Below are 20,081 nucleotides of genomic sequence, written 5' to 3' on the forward strand. Positions count from 1 at the left end.
AACTGAGCTCATTTGAAGCCACTGAGGCATTTCCAATTACCTCAGCAACCCTGGTCTAAAAGAAAAATGGAAAATTCCACCAGTGCTCTGCTCATTCTCAACGTGCAGACTCCAGCTGGAAAATGTGTGTGTGCTCCCTAGTGAAGGTCCAGCCTGGCTGTGATATCCGCCCCCCCCCCCATGCACCCCCCCCCTACAATAGTTGTACGGCTTCCCAATCCTTTTACCTGCACCCTCGGCTCAGACAAAGTACATGGGCCTCTTAAGGAGTCATATAAAAGTTTAGGCACTTTTTCTCTGTCTCCTTACAATTCCCTGTTCCCTTCTTTGGATGTCTCTGCCAGGTACTCCACTTAAAAACTTGCTTTAATTGTGGCATGAAATAATGCAGGAGCCCTCCCTGAATAATACAAGGCAGTGAACTCAGCCTGGCCAAAAGTTTATGACTTACCTGCTGCAATCTTCAGCCATTCTTGGCTTTTTAAAGGCTGCTCTGCTAATTTCAAAGCTCCCCCAGTGCAATACTCTAATGCTACACAGGATTTGGGCAAATGAACAGCCAAAGGACATGGAACTGAGCTGACCCTGTAAATTGCGGTGGGGTCAGTGATAGACAACATCGACGGGCTGAGTCCTGGCTGAGGGACACAACACTGGCGTAAATGGCCCTGTGGAATTTCAGGGCCAGTGCTTTTAATGTGGAAAAATATTCCAAGATGCTTTAAAGGTAAAAGAAAATAACAAAATAGATACTAAGCCATGGTGGGCGAGTTAGGAGAGATGACCAAAAGATTTTTCAAAAAGATGGATTTTCATAAGGCTTTTGAAAGTGGAAAAAGCGAGAGTTGGAGGAGCTTAGGAAGGGAGTTCCAGATAGGAAGGATGCATAGAACAGCAGAGTTGAAAGATCGGAGAGTGCAGGAGAAGACACAAAGTTGGAGGAGTAGAAATAGGTTGGTAGCAAGGCCATGGAGGAATCGGAAGATGAGGGAATGTACTAGGGGATTGGGAGCAAGTATAGATCAGTGAGGAGAGGAGTTATGGATAAGTGAAAGTCTGTGCACGCAGAACATGAACTGAGCTTTGACTGGGTTTAAGTTTATAGATTAGGAAGACTGGGAGGCTGGCAAGGAGGATGTTGGGAGAAATCAAGTCTAGGTGACAAAAGCAGTAAGTGCTTTGGTTGCAGTGGCGTGAAAGAGTTGGAGGTTGGCAACATTGCTAGCAGTCTTGGTGAGGATAGTGTGAGGGGGTTTGAAAATTGAGTTGAACAGGATACCAATGTTTTACATGTGACGTGATACAGTCTGAGTGAGTGGCTGAAGAGGGGGATGGTATTAGTGACAAGGGAGTGAAGTTTATGTTGGTGGCTGGAAATGATGGCTTTGCTCTTCCCAACGTTCAGTTGGAGGAAGTTTTCATTCATCATTGGACCTATACTCTATGGAGTTTAGAAGAATGAGAGATGATCTCATTGAAACATATAAGATTCTGAGGAGTTGTTGCCCCTGGCTGGAGAGTCTAGAACTAGGGGGCATAGTCTAAGGATAAAGGGTCGGCCATTTAAAACTGCAATAAGGAAGAATTTCTTCACTCAGAGGTTTGTGAATCTTTGGAATTCTCTACCCCAAAGGACTGTGGATGCTGAATCATTGAGTATATTCAAGGTTCAGATGGATAGATTTGTGGACTCTAGGTGAATCGAGGGATTTGGAGATCGGTGGAAAAGTGGAGTTGAGGTCAAAGATCAACCATGATCTTACAGAATGGCTCGAGGGGCCGCATGGCCTATTCCTGCTCCTAATTCTTATGTTTTTATCCATGACTTAATGTCAGTCTAGCAGTTTGAGAGCAGAGATCGTGGCATTGCCTGGTTCGGGGATCTTTCCAAATTGATCACTATAATCAGATTCCACTGTACTTCAGTTTGGCAACTCAACCAAATTTAATAACATTACAAATATGGTATGCATGAAAGAAAGTAAAATCAAGTTCTTTTTTAATTTTATTTTTAGTTAAAGACTATGGGCTGGATATCCCTCTTTGTAAGTTTATCAGTAAGGGTGTGGCAGGACTGAAATTCTGCCTGCCAGTGGGACATTTTCCTTAACTTAGTTCAGCTTAACTGTAAGATTGTGGCTGAAATCCCAGGGTTATTTTCACTTTCTATTGGGAGCTCACCTCTGGGGTGATTTGGGGGGGGGGGGGGGTGGGGGGAGACAGGCATTCAGCACTACTGTAGCATTCAAGTGGCTGTAGCAGCTTCAAAGGGCAGGGTGCTATCGTCCGGCTGCAAGAAATGGAAGAATGTGAGAGACGGATGTCCAAGACTGCTACATAAGGGTAGAGAGCCCCCAGATTTTCTGCCTCCTCTGTTGAGGTTTTGTTGGCCAAAGCAAAGGAGGCAGGCAATCTTTGGCACCAAGGCAACTGGGTCAAATAAAGGAATAGTGCAGGCCTAGTGGAAGGAGTCAACCTTGGCTGCAAGTGCCACCTCCAGCAAAGCCCACATGGCTGCTCAGTGCAAGAAGAGGTTCAATAACTTTGCCAGGTTAGCCAAGGTAACAGGACGCACACTTAAAATAAATACACGGTTTTAAATATTTCCACATTCACCCTCCTTACGTTGAACATTATTTACTTGAAAATGTAGAAGAGGTACCAAAAGACTATACACACTCCCTTCCCCTGCAAGTGTTCCTTCACTCACATCTTACCATAAAGGGAAAGAGTGAAGACACAGTAATCTTGCATTTATATAGCGCCTTTAATATAGTAAAACATCCCAAGGTGCTTCACAGGAGCGTCATCAAACACAATTTGACACCAAGCCACATAAGGAGAGATTAGGAGGTGACAGTCAAAGAGGTAAGTATTAAAGAGTATCTTAAAGGAGGAGAGGTAGAGAATTCCAGAGCTTAAGGCCGAGGCAGCTGAAGGCATGGCTGCTAATGATGGAGCGTTGAAAAGCGGGGATACGCAAGAGGCCAGAATTGGAGGAGCGTAGAGATCTCAGAGGTTTGTAGGGCTGGAAGTATTATTGAGATAGGGAGGAACAAGGCCATGGGCAGGGGGAGTGGGGGATTTGAAAACAAGGTTGAGAATTTTAAAATTGAGGGGTTGCCAGACCAGGAGCCAATGTAGGTCAGCGAGCACAGAGGGGATGGGTGAACGGGAGTTGGTGTGAGTTAGGACACGGGTCAGCGAGCACAGAGGGGAGGGGTGAACGGGAGTTAGTGCGAGTTAGGACACGGGTCAGCGAGCACAGAGGGGACGGGTGAACGGGAGTTGGTGCGAGTTAGGACACGGGTCAGCGAGCACAGAGGGGAGGGGTGAATGGGAGTTGGTGCGAGTTAGGACACGGGTCAGCGAGCACAGAGGGGAGGGGTGAACGGGAGTTGGTGCGAGTTAGGACACGGGTCAGCGAGCAGAGGGGAGGGGTGAACGGGAGTTGGTGCGAGTTAAGATACAGAATGAGCTCAAATTTACAGAGGGTGCAAGGGGGGAGGCCAGGCAGGAGTGCATTGGATTCGTCAAGTCTAGAGGTAACAAAGGCAGGGATGAGGGTATCAACAGCAGATGAGCTGAGGCAGGGTTGCAGTGTAAGATATAATTCACTGTTCGTTGTGACTTGGCTGAATTTAATGTACCAGCATGCTTAGAGAGTTCTGCAAACAAACCTTTAAACAGATTTAGCTAACTTCTGTAACCCTTTCAGACATGGCATAAGCGGCCAATTGTCTACAGATTTAGTTAATTTCTGCAACCTCATCAGACAGGACCTCGAGAGTTCGGCAAAACAAACCTTTAAGCTGATTGAACAATGAGAAACTTCTGCAACCCCTTCAGGCAAGTAGCCTCGAGGCTCATTGATTACAGATAAGAGATACCCATGATTGAACAATCGTCAACGTGGTCTGGGACACGTACGCATTGGGAGGCCTGCCAAGTTTTGGGTATAAAGGAAACAGTTAGGGAACGCTTGGGACTGCTGCAGTGAGTCGGGTGACTTGACCGGTCGCACAGAAAGAAAGGCCCGCTAGTCACCGCCGAACTGGTCACTCGCTGGTGTTAGTATGTATGTGTGCTTATGCTTGCGTGTAAACTTGATTGATTTTAAGTAAAGATGTAGCTACCCTGAAATCTTTGGGCTGGATTTTCATTGAGTCGTCGGGTTGGAGGCGGAACTACAACTTTCAGGGTTGTAGTCCCGCCTCCATCGAGTTCTAGCCAACCCACACGATTTTGACTTGATTGACCTTGTTGAGCCCGGCGGCCTCAGCAGGCCAATTAAGGGCCACCCGGCAACAGGTGATGTCACAGATTAAAATTTAATCTGTCGAGACCTTTTGACAGATGAAATATCAGCGTTTCACAGCTGTTTGAAGCTGTCAAACACCGATAATCTGTACTCCAGGTTAATTCCTTCCTCTCAGGATGATTTAGAGATCTCCCCAGAACAGAAAGCTGAATGCTGCAATTTTTGACAGCTCGCTGCCGTTCTGCTTTCTGTGTCGGTGAGATGAGGGACTCCCGAGACCTGAAGGAAGGCTGTAAAGGTATGTAAAACTTCTTTAAACACTTTACACACATCAAACACACTTACCTTTGCACTCATGCACCCATCACTCACCTGAACACAGGACATCTCGACCCCTCCAAGCCCTTCATCCTGACGGTCCGCCTCCTCTAACCTGGCGTGGGTTGGAGCCGTCGGGAATCCCACACTTCAACATTAAAAATAGGGATTAGGCTAAAAACTGCCTGTTAACAGGCAGTTAATTGGCACTAATCCCCTTCCCGCCTCGGGGAGGCGGGTTCCAGTGTGGGGCGCGTACCTGCCTCCTTTGAAACGGGCATGGAGGCGGATTGGGGGCGGGATGGTGTCGGGACCCCCGATTTCGGGATTTTAACCCCCCACACGCCTCCAATCCCGCCTCCACGGCCCAGTGAAAATCCTGCCCTTTGTCTCATTGTCTTCATTCTGGTTCGGGTCCGAACTCTAAGTAACTGTCAGATCGGGATACCGTAAAGGGCCTAGTCTTACAGCAGATGGGTGATGATATGTAGGTGGAAGTAGGCAGTCTTGGTGATGGGGAAGATATGGGGTCGGAAGCTCAGCTCAGGGTCAAATTGGATGCCAAGGTTGCAAACGGTCTGGTTCAGTCCCAGACAGTGGCCAGGGAAAGGGATGGAGTCAGTGGCTAGGGAACGGAGTTTGTGGCAGGGACCAAAGACAATGGCCTCTGTTTTCCCAATATTTAATTGGAGGAAATTTCTGCTCATCCAGTACTGGATGTCGGACAAGCAGTGTGATAAATCAGAGGCAGAGGGGTTGAGAGAGGTGGTGGTGAGGTAGAGCTGGGTGTCGTCAGCGTACATGTGGAACCTGACATGTTTTCGGATGATGTCATCAAGGGGCAGCATGTAGATGAGAAATAGGAGGGGGACAAGGATAGATGGTTGGGGGGACTCCACAGATAATGGTGCGGGAGTGGGAAGAGAAGCCGTTGCAGATGATTCTCTGGCTGCGGCTGGATAGATAGGAATGGAACATATCACATGATATGTATTTGCTTGTTTCCTGCACCTGTTCTAAACCTCCATTAAGAAATGCTCAACTCACACTGGGGTTGCATCCCAAAGGCTTTCAAACTCTCTGCTTTCTTCTTGAAGAAGTTGATAGCCCAAAATATAAAAGGCTGAGATCTGCCACCAGTGGTGAAACCACAAGCCTCTGGCCTCTTAGTTCTTGCAAGGAGGAAGCTCTGGTAGGCATACTTGGAAATCAGGAAATGGGAAATGAGGTGTTGGCTCTAGGTTGGTAATCATTTCATGACTCTGAATGTATACAGCAGAAACTGAAATCGGTCATCACAATGCTTAATGCAATGTGAATGCTTAACTCACACTGGGGTTGCATCCTAAAGGCTTTCAAACTCTCTGCCTTTTATATTTTGGCCTTCCAACTTCTTCAAGAAGTAGAGATCTGCCACAGGTGGTGAGACCACAAGCTCATAGTTCTGAAAGTACAATGCCCATTGTGCATCTCATCTATCCATGCTAACCTCTTCTTTTTCTGTTCTCCTAGGTGTGCCATAGCAACCAAGGAAGTGCTTCCAGAGGATCCTGACCCCTGTGCTTCTGGACCACTTCACCCATGCCACCACCCATAGATAATTATTCAAGTGAGTGGTTATGCACAGATTGATGTACGGGGCACAAATATCCAGGAGGAGTTAGAGGTGGAAGATGAGGAGGCAATCTTTGCTGGGCAGAAGGTCAGAAAACGTCATCCCCTTTTTGAGGACCCAGATCTCAGGGGTCCCATATTTAAAAAGATTCTGAGAGAGCATCACACTACGTGGCATTATGATGGATGTGCCTAAACCATGCAGTCAACTCTGGAGATGAGACAGCTCCAAAGTGATTTGCAATTCCAAGGAGAGAACCAAGGACCGCCTTGGATTCTGGCATGGTAGCTACAACTGCTGCCATAGATGCCTTGGGAGCCAGAGTGGAGTGGAGAGGGCTCTCTTTTCCAGTCTCCAAACATGTAGGACTGGAATGCAAACAAGTGTCTTTGGGCGTCTATGACCTGATGGGTACCATTTAGTCTGATTTCCCACTAATCAGTGCCCAAGCAGAGCCAGAGCCCAGGACTATTGTCCTGGCAAATGTGCACATGCATGAAGATGCTGTCTCAGGACAGTATCATGTGTGCCCTTCTGCCAGCCCTCTCAGATGTCTGCACACGTGGCCATAGTAGCCAGGACCAGATTGCCCTTCAGTTATAGTCAAGATCCAGCTTGAAGCAGGTCTCTCTGGAGCCTCATCTGTCAAACACAAGGGTCACACCAGGTCCCAATGGCTTCTGCTGCTGAGCACTCCGTTATCCTTCTTGAGCACCGCTGACTGATGAGGTTCAGATATGACCACCTCGGTCTGTATGCACAGAGGCATGGGTACCAGATCAGCATGGCCTCCCTGTGTAGCTCCTCCTGATCCTTCTCCTCTTCTTTCTCTTCATAGCAGAGGAAAAGGAGAATCCATAAGGTAAACATCATTGTCTCCTGTGGTGAAACAGTAATACGGGGGGGAATAAAGGATCACAGCATTAGGAGCAATGCTGGACTTATTAATAAGGGGGAGATGGCAAAAACAAGAGAAAAATGAGTCTTCAGCACAAAACAAACTTCTGAAGATGACCTTTAACGCCACTTCTGTCTGTCAACAGCTGCCTAGCAATCACCAAGCCTCTTTTATACAGGCATTTATCTCAGGAAGTGAACCATGAGTGGCCAGGGATTGACATTCAACACCTTAGTGTTCTGGTTAATGGACTAGCAACCCAGAGTTCATGAGTTCAAATCCCACCATGGCAAGTTGTGAAACTAAATTCAATAAATCTAGTAGGCTGGCATCAGGAAAACTGATGATTATTATAAAAACCCAGCTGGTTCATTAAGGTCTGCCCTAGATTATACAGTTGACTCTTAATGCCTTCTGACGTGGCTTATCAAGCCTATTGCTATGGAACAGCAGCAGCAGCTCAAGGAGAACAGCCACCACCACCTTCACAGGGCAGCTAGCGACAGGCAATAAATGTGACTGTGCCATTGTTGCCACATCCCCAGATCAAACAATGAATAGTGACGGAATATATTTTCACCCAGATCCCTCATCCAGCCACCCCAATTTCACCCAGAAATGGGTGGTAAACATGAGGAAAATCTTGGCCTATTCATTTCTCACTTGGGGTTGTGCAGGTGGCGTCATTGTATTGCTCCATTTACTTTGTTCTTTCGGAAACTAACCATCTACGCACTACATTAGGTATATAATTTATATATACACACACACACAGATTTTTAAAGTCTGATAAGAAACTGCAAGCCAACAACAAACAAAAAGCCATCATTTGTAAGATAGCTTCCATAAAAAGGGTTTTGTTTAAATCAAGTCGCAGTTCCACTGATGGAAAGAGTGACATCACTTTGTATTGGTCTATGAGTCAGCTGGCAGTTGCTGTTACCAGGCAACAGCTGTTAGTGTGAGTTAACTGGCGACTCAAAGCTACTGCTTTGAAAGCAAATGTGTGCAGTGAGAAAGCGTGGTACAATGTGTAGGACTTCAACACATCAGACATGGATCTGATACAGTATCGTTGTGAAGCACATGTGTTCAGAAAGCTAAGCCATGTCTGGCTCCTTAAGAGAATCCTAAGGGGAAATCTTAAATGATCAAATGTCCCAAACATGTAGTGCCCCTGACTCTTCATTATTTAAAGTCTATCTTAGGTTGAACCATAACACAAATAATAATTAAAAAAAAAGCCAAGGTAGCAAATTATATTCTCACATCAGGCTATCGTTGGTGTCCAGAAATGAACATGTGCACATTCTGGCAAGCACACACCAATTCTCCACATTCAGAATTTACAGACATACTGTGAGAAAGTGTTGCTCACTCGTGCTGCAATCAGGACTCGGTTCAATACTGAGAGGGACTGGATTGTCTCATTGACTCAATTAGTTCCTAACAATGGGGAACATTATGCATACAGATTGAACTCTCAATAATTCTAACCCGTGCAGACTGGAAATGGAATTCAAAAAGTTTATCTAAAAATAGTTTTTCCAAAATGGAATCACATGCCTGTTGATCAGGAAAGTCTGCTGTAGACCTGGCATAGTGGTCCAATATTCTGTGCCATTGAGTGACAGGACAAGGATCTGTGGCTGGCAAGTACCAAAACACACTCAATCTACAGGTCATCAAAAACTGTAAATCAGGTGCTTCCTCCACAGGAAAATACTCATCACAGTCTGCTCTAGACTACTGCCTGGTGGCTAAAGTAGGAATTGCAAAAGCAATGACCTGGGAACAGAACCAGTTTTCTGCTTGCGCTCGTGTGTGAAGGTGGTGATGGGACAGTCAAAGTTTAAATCCCAGTCCAGTCTCATCTGTGCTTGTTGGACACATTTTGTTTTTTTGCAAAAAAAAGTTGAATTCCGATAGCTGTCAATCTCAGCGAGTGTGGAAACAAAGGCAAGAACTCTCCTACACAGTAGTGCACTTTTGTCTGATCATGCAGGAAAAAAATTACTCCTCTAAACTCAGAGATAAGAACCAGATTGCAACACATTGGCTGGCCTCCCAGATTTCTCTAGCAGAATGGAATTACCAAATCAAATAACTGAATATAAATTCAAAACACATACATTGATACACAAATACTACTCAATGTAATTGAATGCTAGTGCCAAGTGAGTTTGGTACACACTAAACTAATAGTACTGTTTCGTCATTCTATTCTGTGTGGAGTCGTCATAAACCATCTTGTGATCGGGAATGGAATCCCATAGATTAATCAGCAATTCCTGCATACAAAACTATCTCCACTCTTCAATACTGGCATGAATTGTAAGGGAACCAGCTGAACTGCAGGTTTTGCTTAGCACGTGACCTGTATTTACTTCATATATATCTTAAATAGCAAGCAATTCCTTCGATTCATATGCAAAGCCTTTATTTAATTCCTGCACACAGGATTGGATTTGGATTCTGTCAACTGAGAGTTTCATTCAAAGCAAGCAGCTGGAGAATTTCTTTTTTCTTGAGAATGTTGATAAAAGTTCAATGTTATTGCTTCCTGTTTTCAGAAAAATGTGCTATTTGTAAGTCCTCCAAGTCAGATTTCCTACTGGCTCTCCTGCTATTTTGCCTCAAATTTCCTACTTCAAAATTAAACAAAACGTCAAACTCCAAACACAGAATCTGTATATCGCAATTTAAGGTGGTACAGATTTTGAACTTTCCTTGATGAATCAATGAGTTTATCCAGCAAGTAGGTCCCAGGCACTATCTCTGGCCTATGCTGGGCTTGATGTGGATGAGCTGCAGCTGTCCTAACATTGGCCACAGTGCATGTTAGCAAAGCAAAGATGCAATCAACAAAACCAATCGAATGTTGAACTACATAGCCAAAACAAGTCAAAGGAATGTGTGATCAAACTGTACAGCAGTCTGGTAAGACACACCTGGATTACTGTGGCCAGTTCTGGTCACAGAGAAACAAAAGAGAGAGTCAAGTGCTGGAGACAGTGCAGAGAAGAGCCATAATACTGACCCTAGTGTCAGGTGGAGGTGCCGGAGAGGCGATTTTACAGAGTTATGTAAGATGGTAAATGGTATAGAAAAGGTTAATCTAGAATATTACTTTAAACTAAACTGTGGCAGTAGGGCAAGGGGGACACAGGTTCAAATTAGTATATGGTGATTTTGGGACTGATATCAGGAAGCTTTTCTTCATAGAGTGATCAACACTTGGCATGGACTTCTGGGCAGAGTGGTGAAAGTGAAAACCCTGGAACCATTTAAGAAATAATAAGATGCAGCAATAGGGGAAAGTGTAGGCATATTCTAGACAGATGAATTTAGGTGGGCCAAATGATCTTCCTCATCTGTAAATATCTTTGAGCTTGTGAGGGAAAAAGAATCAGCCAAGCTCCCATTCTTGATTGTTATCTCGTGACCCCTGTAGAAAACGAGCATGTGCATATATGGAGGGCAGGAAGACAGCTTTGGGCTTGGCTGTGATGCTTCCATGTCAAGTTACCTACCAGTACTCCCTGTCTAAGCTCACACTTCAACAGCCACTAGGAGCGCTTTCAATACGTGCAAAACTGTACTCAACAAGGAGTCAACGCCTTCAGAAGGTGGAGGGTGAAAATATTGGGGGAGAAAATTGGTTAGAAAAATCATTTAAATTGAGAAGTGGATTTAACTTTCAAGGTTTGCAAACATATCCCAGGTAGTAGTGTCATTAATCTGGTGACAGCAGTACACAGATGCTCCCTGCTGGTAAAAGCTAGAGTAGTTATACATAACAAATACCTGGTAGTCGTTTCCTCTTCTGTTTCAGATGCAATTAAGTGGTTTTAATAGAGTTGACCTTGGGACTCATTGCATTTATTGTCGCTCCCCCAAGACTTTTTTTTAACATTATATTAGTGCTGCTGATGGAAGAACACTTGGCTGCACTCCATAGTGTAACCAAGCATGGCTCCTCTATTCTGACAACATCGTAGACTCATTAAAATATTATGAACCCATTAACTTGGGTGAAGAAAGAACTTGTATTTATATAGCGCCTTTCACAACTTCAGGACGTCCCAAAGAGAGCCGGGTGTTGCAATGCATAGACACCACCCTACTGTAACCCAAACTAAAGATGCACCAAATATAAAAGTGCCTTTAAATAAGCAGCTACCAAAGGGAAAACAGCTGCGCACGTGCCAACATGCTGACATTTGGTTAAGACTTCTTTTAAAAACAATACCCTCATTTGAGCTGCACTGAATGCAGTGAGGTCCACGTCCTGTCGAAACTGTATTCAGAAAGGGAAGAAATGACTGCGGCCACTTTAATCACTTCCATAAATTTGGCCGTGGAGCCCACTGCTGTTTATACTGACGTAAACTCCTGTTTTTGTATTGGAGCTGAAAGGACAGTTATCGAGTGACCCTTGCAGGAGGAGAATGTGTGTGTGCGTGTGTGTGTGCGTGCGTGCGTGCGTTAGGAATGGGCTTGACTAGGATACCTCCGTGATCAAATTGCCTGCCAGCACTCGCTGTCAAGGCTCACACAACAGCCACCAAAGGGCTTCAGAAAATTGATGAGAAAAAAAAAAGCATTTTAGAAGGCAGACTTCAGTGGAACTACTTGATGCCATATACTGGAATATTGGGTTGAATCTTGCGAATAGTTGTTAATGCAATGCCAATCAACCTCTCCAGCCCAGAAAGGGAACAATTTAAACTGTTCAATCTCATTCCTACATGTAGTAAACTGTTAAGGATTTTTAAAATGTCAAATTTAATTTTTTTTAAACTTTTCCGTTATCTTTTTCACTCTCTCTCTTAGTCTAATCTTTCTTTCCCTCTCTATATTTCTCTTTCTTTACCAGATTTGACTCTAATTCAACCTCCTTCTCAGACGTTTTGGTTTCTTTCTTAATCTTTAAATCTCATTGGTTAAGGAGATGCACTGTTGGTCCCGCCGTTCACTAAAGTCCCAAATTCCCTGTTGCCCTCATCAGCTCACACTTTCAGCAAGTTATGGCGCAATTTTTTTTTGAGCTGGTGCAGGAAAAAGTCTAACTAATGGGGTACACCACGAGATGCTCCGCTGCAGCAAGATCTGGCCCATTGTGAGGCACCAAAGTACAGCAAACTGCTCAAGACTTCCTCCAAGCTCACCAGCATGATCGAACCTTGACAAGAGTCACGCAGCCAGACTGACACTACCTCCACCCTCTCAGCATCAGCAGCTTTCATCACTGGAACTCCATTATTAATCCATTTTTATTAAACAAAGATAGTAAATACAAACTGCAATATAAACATTTTTCCCAATAAGACAACTAGTTTTGAGCACCAAAACCAAAGTTAAAAATAAACTTCTCATTTTTCTTTGGCACCTAATCACGTTGCCAAAACATTTTAAAATGCTTTGCATTAAATTACTTTTGAAATGTAGTCGCTGTTGTTATGTAGGCAAATGTGGCCGCCATTCTGTGCCAGTATTGTCACACAAGCAGCAAGGAGATGAATGACCAGTTAATCTGGTATCGGTTGAGGGAGAAATATTGCCCAGAAGAACAAAAGGACTGCTGCTGTTCTTTAACAAAGTACCCTTGTTCTTTAACGTCCACCTAAACAGGTAGAAAGATAATTATAAAATATTATTCTCTTGTACTGATATTTTGTTGGCGAGCAATAATACAAACAAGTTTCTGATTAATATGTAGGGTTATCAAATATTAGAGTGTGTATACATAAAAATGAATGTACTAAAAATTGTACATAGATGTCACACTTTGTTACAGATACAAAGCAATATTAAAATGCTTGACGCTCTAAGCTATTAAGTAAAACTGACAAGCGCATTCCAATCTGCAAAATTCCCAGGCCAAACAACAATTAAACTCTGAGTGACCTCAAGCTGGGGGTAAAATTCAACTTCGGCAGGAGCACAAAATGGGTGGTAGCGGATCGACCGGCCATTATATACACTGCCGGATTTTTCTTTCCATTGCGGAAAGGATAATTGGGTGGGTGTGTAACAGACGGCCGATCCGTTAGCACCCGCTTTGCCCCATAGAAGTTGAATTTCACCCCCGCTGTGTTTACTTATAGTAATTAGACTTTGTGGTCTTAAAGGGGTAGGCCATTTAAACATAGCCCCACCATAGCAGCAGAATAACACATTGTGAATTACATGTTATAATTACTCCAGTCATAATAAGCCAGGCCATTTAATTTGCCATAAATATATGAACACAAAAATCACACACAAGCACACAGCCCAGGGCTCATAAGGGATTTCTCTCACTATTAGAGGAAAGTCCTTCAATTATGTTTCACTGCCAACAATTGTTACAGTAAGTAATTTTTTGACATCCTAAAGTACAAACTTACTGCTGTTATTGAGGGTTTCTTGCCATCTCCAGCTGGTGGGTGGGTGACATCTGCTCCCAGGAAGATCACAGGCTGCTGGAACACAGCCGAACTGGAAGGAAACAGGTGGAAATCCTTTTCTAAACTTGGCTTGCATAAAGTGAATAAAGTATTGAAAGCACTGAATGGCGCCAAAGCATTAACACAACATGGAAGTGAGTCTTTTGTAAAAATGAACTGTTGAATCATTCCCCCTTTTACAGGTCTTTCCTAAATTCCAAACGCAGACAAAATTCTGGATTTCTAAACTGCACAGGTCATGCTAGTTACTCAATACAGCCATTTAGATTTCCAGACAGAAGACTAATAAATGATTCAGTCACTATTTCAAATAATTTTAGATCAAAAGTTTGAATGACATACTTTTGTCAAATCATCGTCTACTGTATTTTGCACAGAAATCAAAACTCTTGCTGTTGACACAGGTCGGTGGGAGATCCTGGTTTTGATTCGCTTTTCAGGATTTCACCGTCCCCAACAGCAAGTTCCCTGTTGGAGACAACTCTCCAGAGTAAACATAGTAGAGAGAGTTTTAGTTGGTGTCAACAAATACAAACAACCCACTCGATTGCTATTTCTGGCCTGTGGAGACCGTACCCCAGCATCACTCTGATGAAATTGGGCTCACAACGCAAGAACAACTGCAAGTTGTTTGTTGTTGCTGAATTGACCCAAGTATAAATGAGCATATATAAATGGAAGAATTCAGTGATATAAATGGAGTATTATACACAAAGTCATGGTATGCCCAACTTGTTCGAAACTTAAATTTCAGAATTTACTTCTCCACTGTTGCAAATTGGTCTGTAACTTAGCACAGAAATGTGAAGAGCTAATATGCAGTTTTGCAGTTAAAGGATTTAACTTGTAAATCTGATTTCATTTGTAAATTTGGTTGTACCCTTGTAAAACAAAGCAACTTGCACCCTGAGCCTGCATTTTGGGAAACCCTAATCTTTCCTCCAACACAATCATCTGATGTTTTACATTTCAATTTTTTAATAAAAGTTTCATATAGCTCAACGGCAGACCAGAAAGGATGTGAAAGGGGTTATCCTTTGCAATAAAGCACCAATCGATCGGTCTACATCTGGGATAGGGGGAGACAGAGGGGAGCAAGTGAAGGTGAGAGGCAATTCCCCAGTAGGGGGGGGGGGGAAGGGAAACATCAGAGGGCAAGCCTACCTGTAGCACTCTCTGCTAGCCAATTTGAGTGACATTTGAAGACTTGCAGAAATGGTACATGGCACAGATCACTAAAAAGATTTAGGTACAGAGAATAGAATGCTCTTGTGGAATTGCTATATTACAAATGCGAAGGGCAGCTGATTTATTAAACTGACTTATGCCATTTTTATTTGGTATGATTCTAGGATGGTTACCTGTGTTTTGTGAATCAAATTCTGGGAGACTTTGCTACGAAAACTGTGAATCAGTTGCCTTCACTATGGATCATTCAATTGATTCTCCTCTGGTACTATCCCGTTCCCTTTCAAATCTGCCGCCATCACTCCCTCCTCAAAAAACCCAACCTTGACCCTGTGTACTTGCAATCCAGCCCCCCACCCTACCATCTCAAACCTCCCATTCCTCTCCAAAGTCCTTGAAAGTGTTATTGCCCCTGACATTTTCGTACATTAAATGTGCTATATAAATACAAGTTGTTATTGCTGATTCCTTATGCAGGGTATAGCAGTACTGCAATTTTAGATAACCCAAGTGAGATATCCTAATCTTAACAGGGACTTCGTGTGACAGAAATTATCAAAAATTCTTGTATATGGAACACACTAGGTCACAAGTTGAACTTGCTATTTATCAGATTTGCCGTGCAGTGGAGTAGCCTGTATTAAAAAAAGCTGCAATAGTGACTATATAATGAGACCCATTTCTGTAGCCCTTTCCTCGCCCAGCTCTGTTCAATGATGTACAGTCCTGGGCCAATGGACCAACACCTTAATGGAACACCTCAGATGCTATTTATGAGAGTGAAATATTTTTTGTTTACTTAGGGTCAATTTTCACATCAATTTTTATTTAATCTTTGAGTTATTTGAAACTATCACTGACACGTAAGGCAGGGTAGCTTAGTTATGATTCTCCTCACACTTGTCTAGCAGAAGTCCCTTTTGAGCAATCTCATTGGTCTAGTGATCATGTGACTTTTCAGATGTTCGTGACACATCTCATTGGCCATTAATAATCATGTGATCATTCCGTTAGTGTCATTTAATAGAAATCGGCGGGCTGGTATGTATGTGACCAACCTGATTGTTCCATGTTCCACCGACTCTGGACTGGCGCCAGTAAAGGAAGGCCAGACGGGGGTTCATCATATATTATTGCTCCAAGGTAGCCACAGTTCACAGACAAATATATTTACTAGAGTATATTATATATTGTATTAAAAATAGTATTACATATGGCCATACTACGTCTCTTATTAATTTAAAATAAATCTATATTAAATTTGGTACGTGTGGCAAGCATTACATTGTAAATTCCTCTGTAAACTACCTCAGATGAAAAATCCTGTTATAAAAGTATACATGTTTTGCAATTACCTGCGAGGCTTGTAGGATTTTTAGATGTCACACCTTGCTTGTCACCTCACATGTACTATTTTTATTTATCAATATTACTGACATATAGCTGCCATATTGCCTAGTCTCTGCTGAAAATACTCTTATTGCTATCAAGGTCTCCCTTTCCAGCCTCTGCTTTACCTCGCTCTCCATAATACCACCCAGGAGCTGTGCAAACATTCCCATTTTCTTTCTACTCTATGTTGATACATGTTTTAAAATCTTACATTTTCCTTGGGAAAAAACCTCCCCCCCATCAGATCCCCTCTACCGCTGCCGATGTTGGCCCCACGTGAGTTTACTCCTTCTCGAGCTTCAAATCTCATGGCATGGTGGAGCTTTGGGGAAACAATTTTCCATAGCCTCCAAGTATGAAATATATTGCCCTACCTTTTATTTCCAAGATTAATTCTCGTGTCAGGTCTGCCACTCCCGCTGTGTTTTGGTACAGCCGTCAGCCCCACGTGCACTCGCCCCTGCTCAGCCTCCCAGTTTCTTCAATCTACACTTCTGATTAAATTTCCACAACCCCCTCCTGATAATTAAAAGTTTTCTTCCACCAAACTCATTTTTAATGATTGTTGTCAGTCATTCCCACTCGCACCATTCTCAGAAAACTCCTGCCGTAAACGTTAGTTTGGTTTTAATAGATAGTTTGAGTAATTCTCCCACACACCCTTCTGAGAAGGTCCCAGCTTAAAAAGTTAAGCTACAGTAAACCCTTCTGCTCATTCATCACACTGCCAAAGTGCTTAGTACTTTTACCAAGCTTTTTGAAAATAACACCTATTTGTTTTCCCTAGCTGGTATCTTTCCTTAAAAAGTAATGTGAAAGGTCCCAGGTGGGGGAGAGAGAGAGATAACAATTAGTGTCATAAAATCCTCTGGTTCACTGTGAGCAAAGCCACGCGGCATTTTACAACAGGAAGAAAATGTTGATTTATATTTTATAATATAAAATTTATATTCGAAAACCTAATTTATATTCAATTTATGACTTTGGCAACACATTTTATTGAGGCCCACAATAGATCAGTTAAAATTAATGTGATATCTTATGTCATCGATTACCAGGGACAATAAGTAGCAGTTACCAGACATCAATCACCGACGGGGGTTTTCAGTCACACTGTTTCGACAGACCAATTGTGATGCTCAAAACAACAAAACAGCAGCGTCCTCGGAAACAATCATGTTGCCAGGGACCAATAAGCCATTACTGTATAAAGAGAACCTTCCTTAATCTCCATCCCCATCTGCCTTGCCTGTCACAGAATTCTCAAACAGGTCAGTCAAGTGATTACTGCGTTTAACGAGATTGCCAGAAAATAACATGAAATAGAAATGTCACATGATCAATATTGGCAACAAGATTGCTTAAAAGTGTCACCAAGATTTTAATGAGCAAATTAATCACTGCTGGTAATTACTGTTCAAAGGGGACACCAATTTCTTTTTCTTAAATTGCAGAATAAAATATACATAATACATATATTTTTGTCCATAAGCAGCATCAATTAATCTTTTGAAAACAAATCATATACTGCAGTATGTATGCTACATTAAGGCAATAAACTCTCTTGTGTGAACATTTGATTCCCAAAAACATTTAAGAAAGCAAGGCTAAAAAATGAAATCATAAAATCTAACTGTACGGGTTTTCAGTCAGTGAGCGATGACCAACAATCCTAACTGGACACACAGTTTCAGGAGGTAACTCCACTGTAGGGGAAAACTAACATGCTCTCAAAATTAGGACCTGCTCTTTTGGACCCTGGAATACCTTAGTGGATTCAGACTAACATTAATTAGCATTCCTGCATAACCAAAGGTTTAAGGCATAAACCCAAGAGCACAAAGAAAATTGTGCCACTTAAAATAACCAGAGCTTGAGGCCAAGAAAACACCATCATTCCCCAGTATTACCTTTTCAGGAATACCAACACTCCTATTGCTTTTCTGACTTTCTCGCTTCTTAATTAAATTACTCTACTTGTCGGAAAAAACCCACATCACACAACTCTTTATAATGCATTATATACTCGATAGGTGAAAATCAGTATTCTGTGCCTATTGATATGCATCTCAGCAACACAACAAACTTCTTTCACAAACCTGTTGTCAGTCCTCAATGAGAATGTCACTGACACGGAGGGTAAATTATTTCATTCAGATATTTTTGCATTAAAACTATTTCACTGTACTAAATTTCATGACAAAAGGTTGAGTGAAATAATTATTATTTTATAATGATTACAATGGAACCCTCCTTCATGATTTCATACATATTTTACAGATGGTGCTGAACTTGTACCCAGGCTGCTGGATAGTGAGAAGCAAATTAATTTCCCTATACAGTGTGGGCTCTGGAGCTTACAACGGAGTCATTTTTCCTTCTTGATTTGATGTACGTTTAATGGCTAAACAAGCATAATAAACTCCATGTCACATTAGCATGACATTCTCCTAAATTTGAAGAGTTGATTGAAAACAAATTCAGTGTGTTTAGTTCCAAAACATTTGTTTGTGTTCAAGGCCACTTGGGTCCTTCCGGTCAGACTGCCAAGTTGGAGACATTACCTTGGTGCTCCTGCTTCTATTTCAGAAATGTTCTAACCAATCAAATTATGTAAGATTATAAAATACAACAGTTGTTTGACACCAAATTGATTTTTATGCTAAAGATTAAATACTGTACAAAAAAAATACGCTTCCCTTACAACCTTTAATTAATTGGAGGAAGTCCCTCATTGTCAGTTTGGTTGAATTGAATGGGAGAAATGATGTGGATTCTAGACATCTCCACAACTAGAACTAGCACCAAGAGGTGTTCTTACAGGTGTGGAAAATGTCCCATTGGTTTTCCTTCTCCCCCTCCTTCCCAAAAGAAATCAAAGGCAATTTCCAACTGGAGAATGAAAAAGCAATGGCAGTTGTACCATGCTTCCTGAAAGCCAGATAAATGCATGATTGTCCCTATTAACGGCTAAATAAAATGTGCTTTTTTGTGAGCTCCCAAAAGTCAGTAAGAGATAACTCGCATTTGAATTTGCTCTGCTACCAATATACATAGCCACTGCCGGCTGCACAGTGTCCTATTCCTCGTCATATCAGACACATGCAGTTTGGAAAAAACAAACTGTTATTCCAAAAGTGCTGGTGCAATCATGTTTTCCATCTGCCACTTTGTTTCCAGCTGGTGAAATTGCCCCACACAATCCCCAGGGAGCTTGGAAGAACAATGAGCGGATCTTTCCGAGGCTCCGCGCCATCAATGGGACCTTGGACACACCAAGAGGTTTATCAGAAAATCGCAGGTGTATTGGTCACAATTTTTGTCCATAATGTCAATGGACAGAAAATCACAGGCAAAGCACCCATGACTTTCTGTTAAGTTGCCCGGTGCCATCAGAGGTAGGGCCTTGGAAAGTTCCTCTCAATAATTCAAAGCCGCTTTTGTACCATAACTGCAGTCTTGGAGGCACGTGCTCTCCAATCCTCATTTATTTATATGATGAAATATGGTCCTTACCGTTGATGAGGTACCAGGATGTTGTTGATGCCACCCAATTTCACATTGATTTTCAGGCAGAGGTTAGACAGCGTCTGAGGAGAAGTCCTCACGACATTTTTCACCTGAACACATTGCGTGGCCATCCCGAGGAGGGTATCACCTACTCGCTTCACCTCAGCTAATTGGGAAAAAGAAGCCGTCATTGTCACAAAGCGGTATTTAAGGTTTGTTTGCGCTCATATGGAATATTTTAAGTTAAAAGGGCAATCTGCCCAATGAAAATTAAAGTTCCAAGATTTTTTATAATTATATTTTTGTTTAAAACTGTGAATGCCAAAGACCTTATTGGATAAACTGGCTCAGCTATCGAGCCCGAGAGTCTAAAGGAACACACTTAACATCAGTGGACTGCCATTTTAACCCACGATGCTTCAGTGATATATACGCCTTTATAAATAG

The 20,081-nt window shown here is 42.5% G+C and overlaps 1 protein-coding gene and 1 long non-coding RNA gene across 3 annotated transcripts in view; one reads left to right on the top strand and one right to left on the bottom strand.

Moving 5' to 3' along the window:
• Positions 1-12,512, top strand: part of LOC147103182 (uncharacterized) — a 48,851-nt gene extending 36,339 nt beyond the window's left edge. For both annotated transcript variants that reach the window (XR_015072909.1, XR_015072908.1), the window contains exons 3-4: positions 6,092-6,188; positions 11,972-12,512. This is a non-coding gene — a long non-coding RNA (uncharacterized LOC147103182). The remainder of the gene's footprint in view (positions 1-6,091; positions 6,189-11,971) is intronic.
• LOC147103183 (protein argonaute-1) overlaps positions 1-20,081 on the bottom strand; it is a 119,431-nt gene that overhangs the window by 15,215 nt on the left and 84,135 nt on the right. Inside the window, exons 13-14 of the mRNA XM_085962569.1 lie at positions 19,641-19,800; positions 13,485-13,575 (exon numbers count right to left, since the gene is read on the bottom strand). Coding sequence (XP_085818695.1) covers positions 13,485-13,575; positions 19,641-19,800 — 251 coding nt within the window. The remainder of the gene's footprint in view (positions 1-13,484; positions 13,576-19,640; positions 19,801-20,081) is intronic.

This window comes from Somniosus microcephalus, chromosome 20 (assembly GCF_052327205.1).
Source record: "Somniosus microcephalus isolate GS21.2 chromosome 20, FLI_Smic_1.0, whole genome shotgun sequence".
Lineage (NCBI taxonomy): Eukaryota > Metazoa > Chordata > Chondrichthyes > Squaliformes > Somniosidae > Somniosus > Somniosus microcephalus.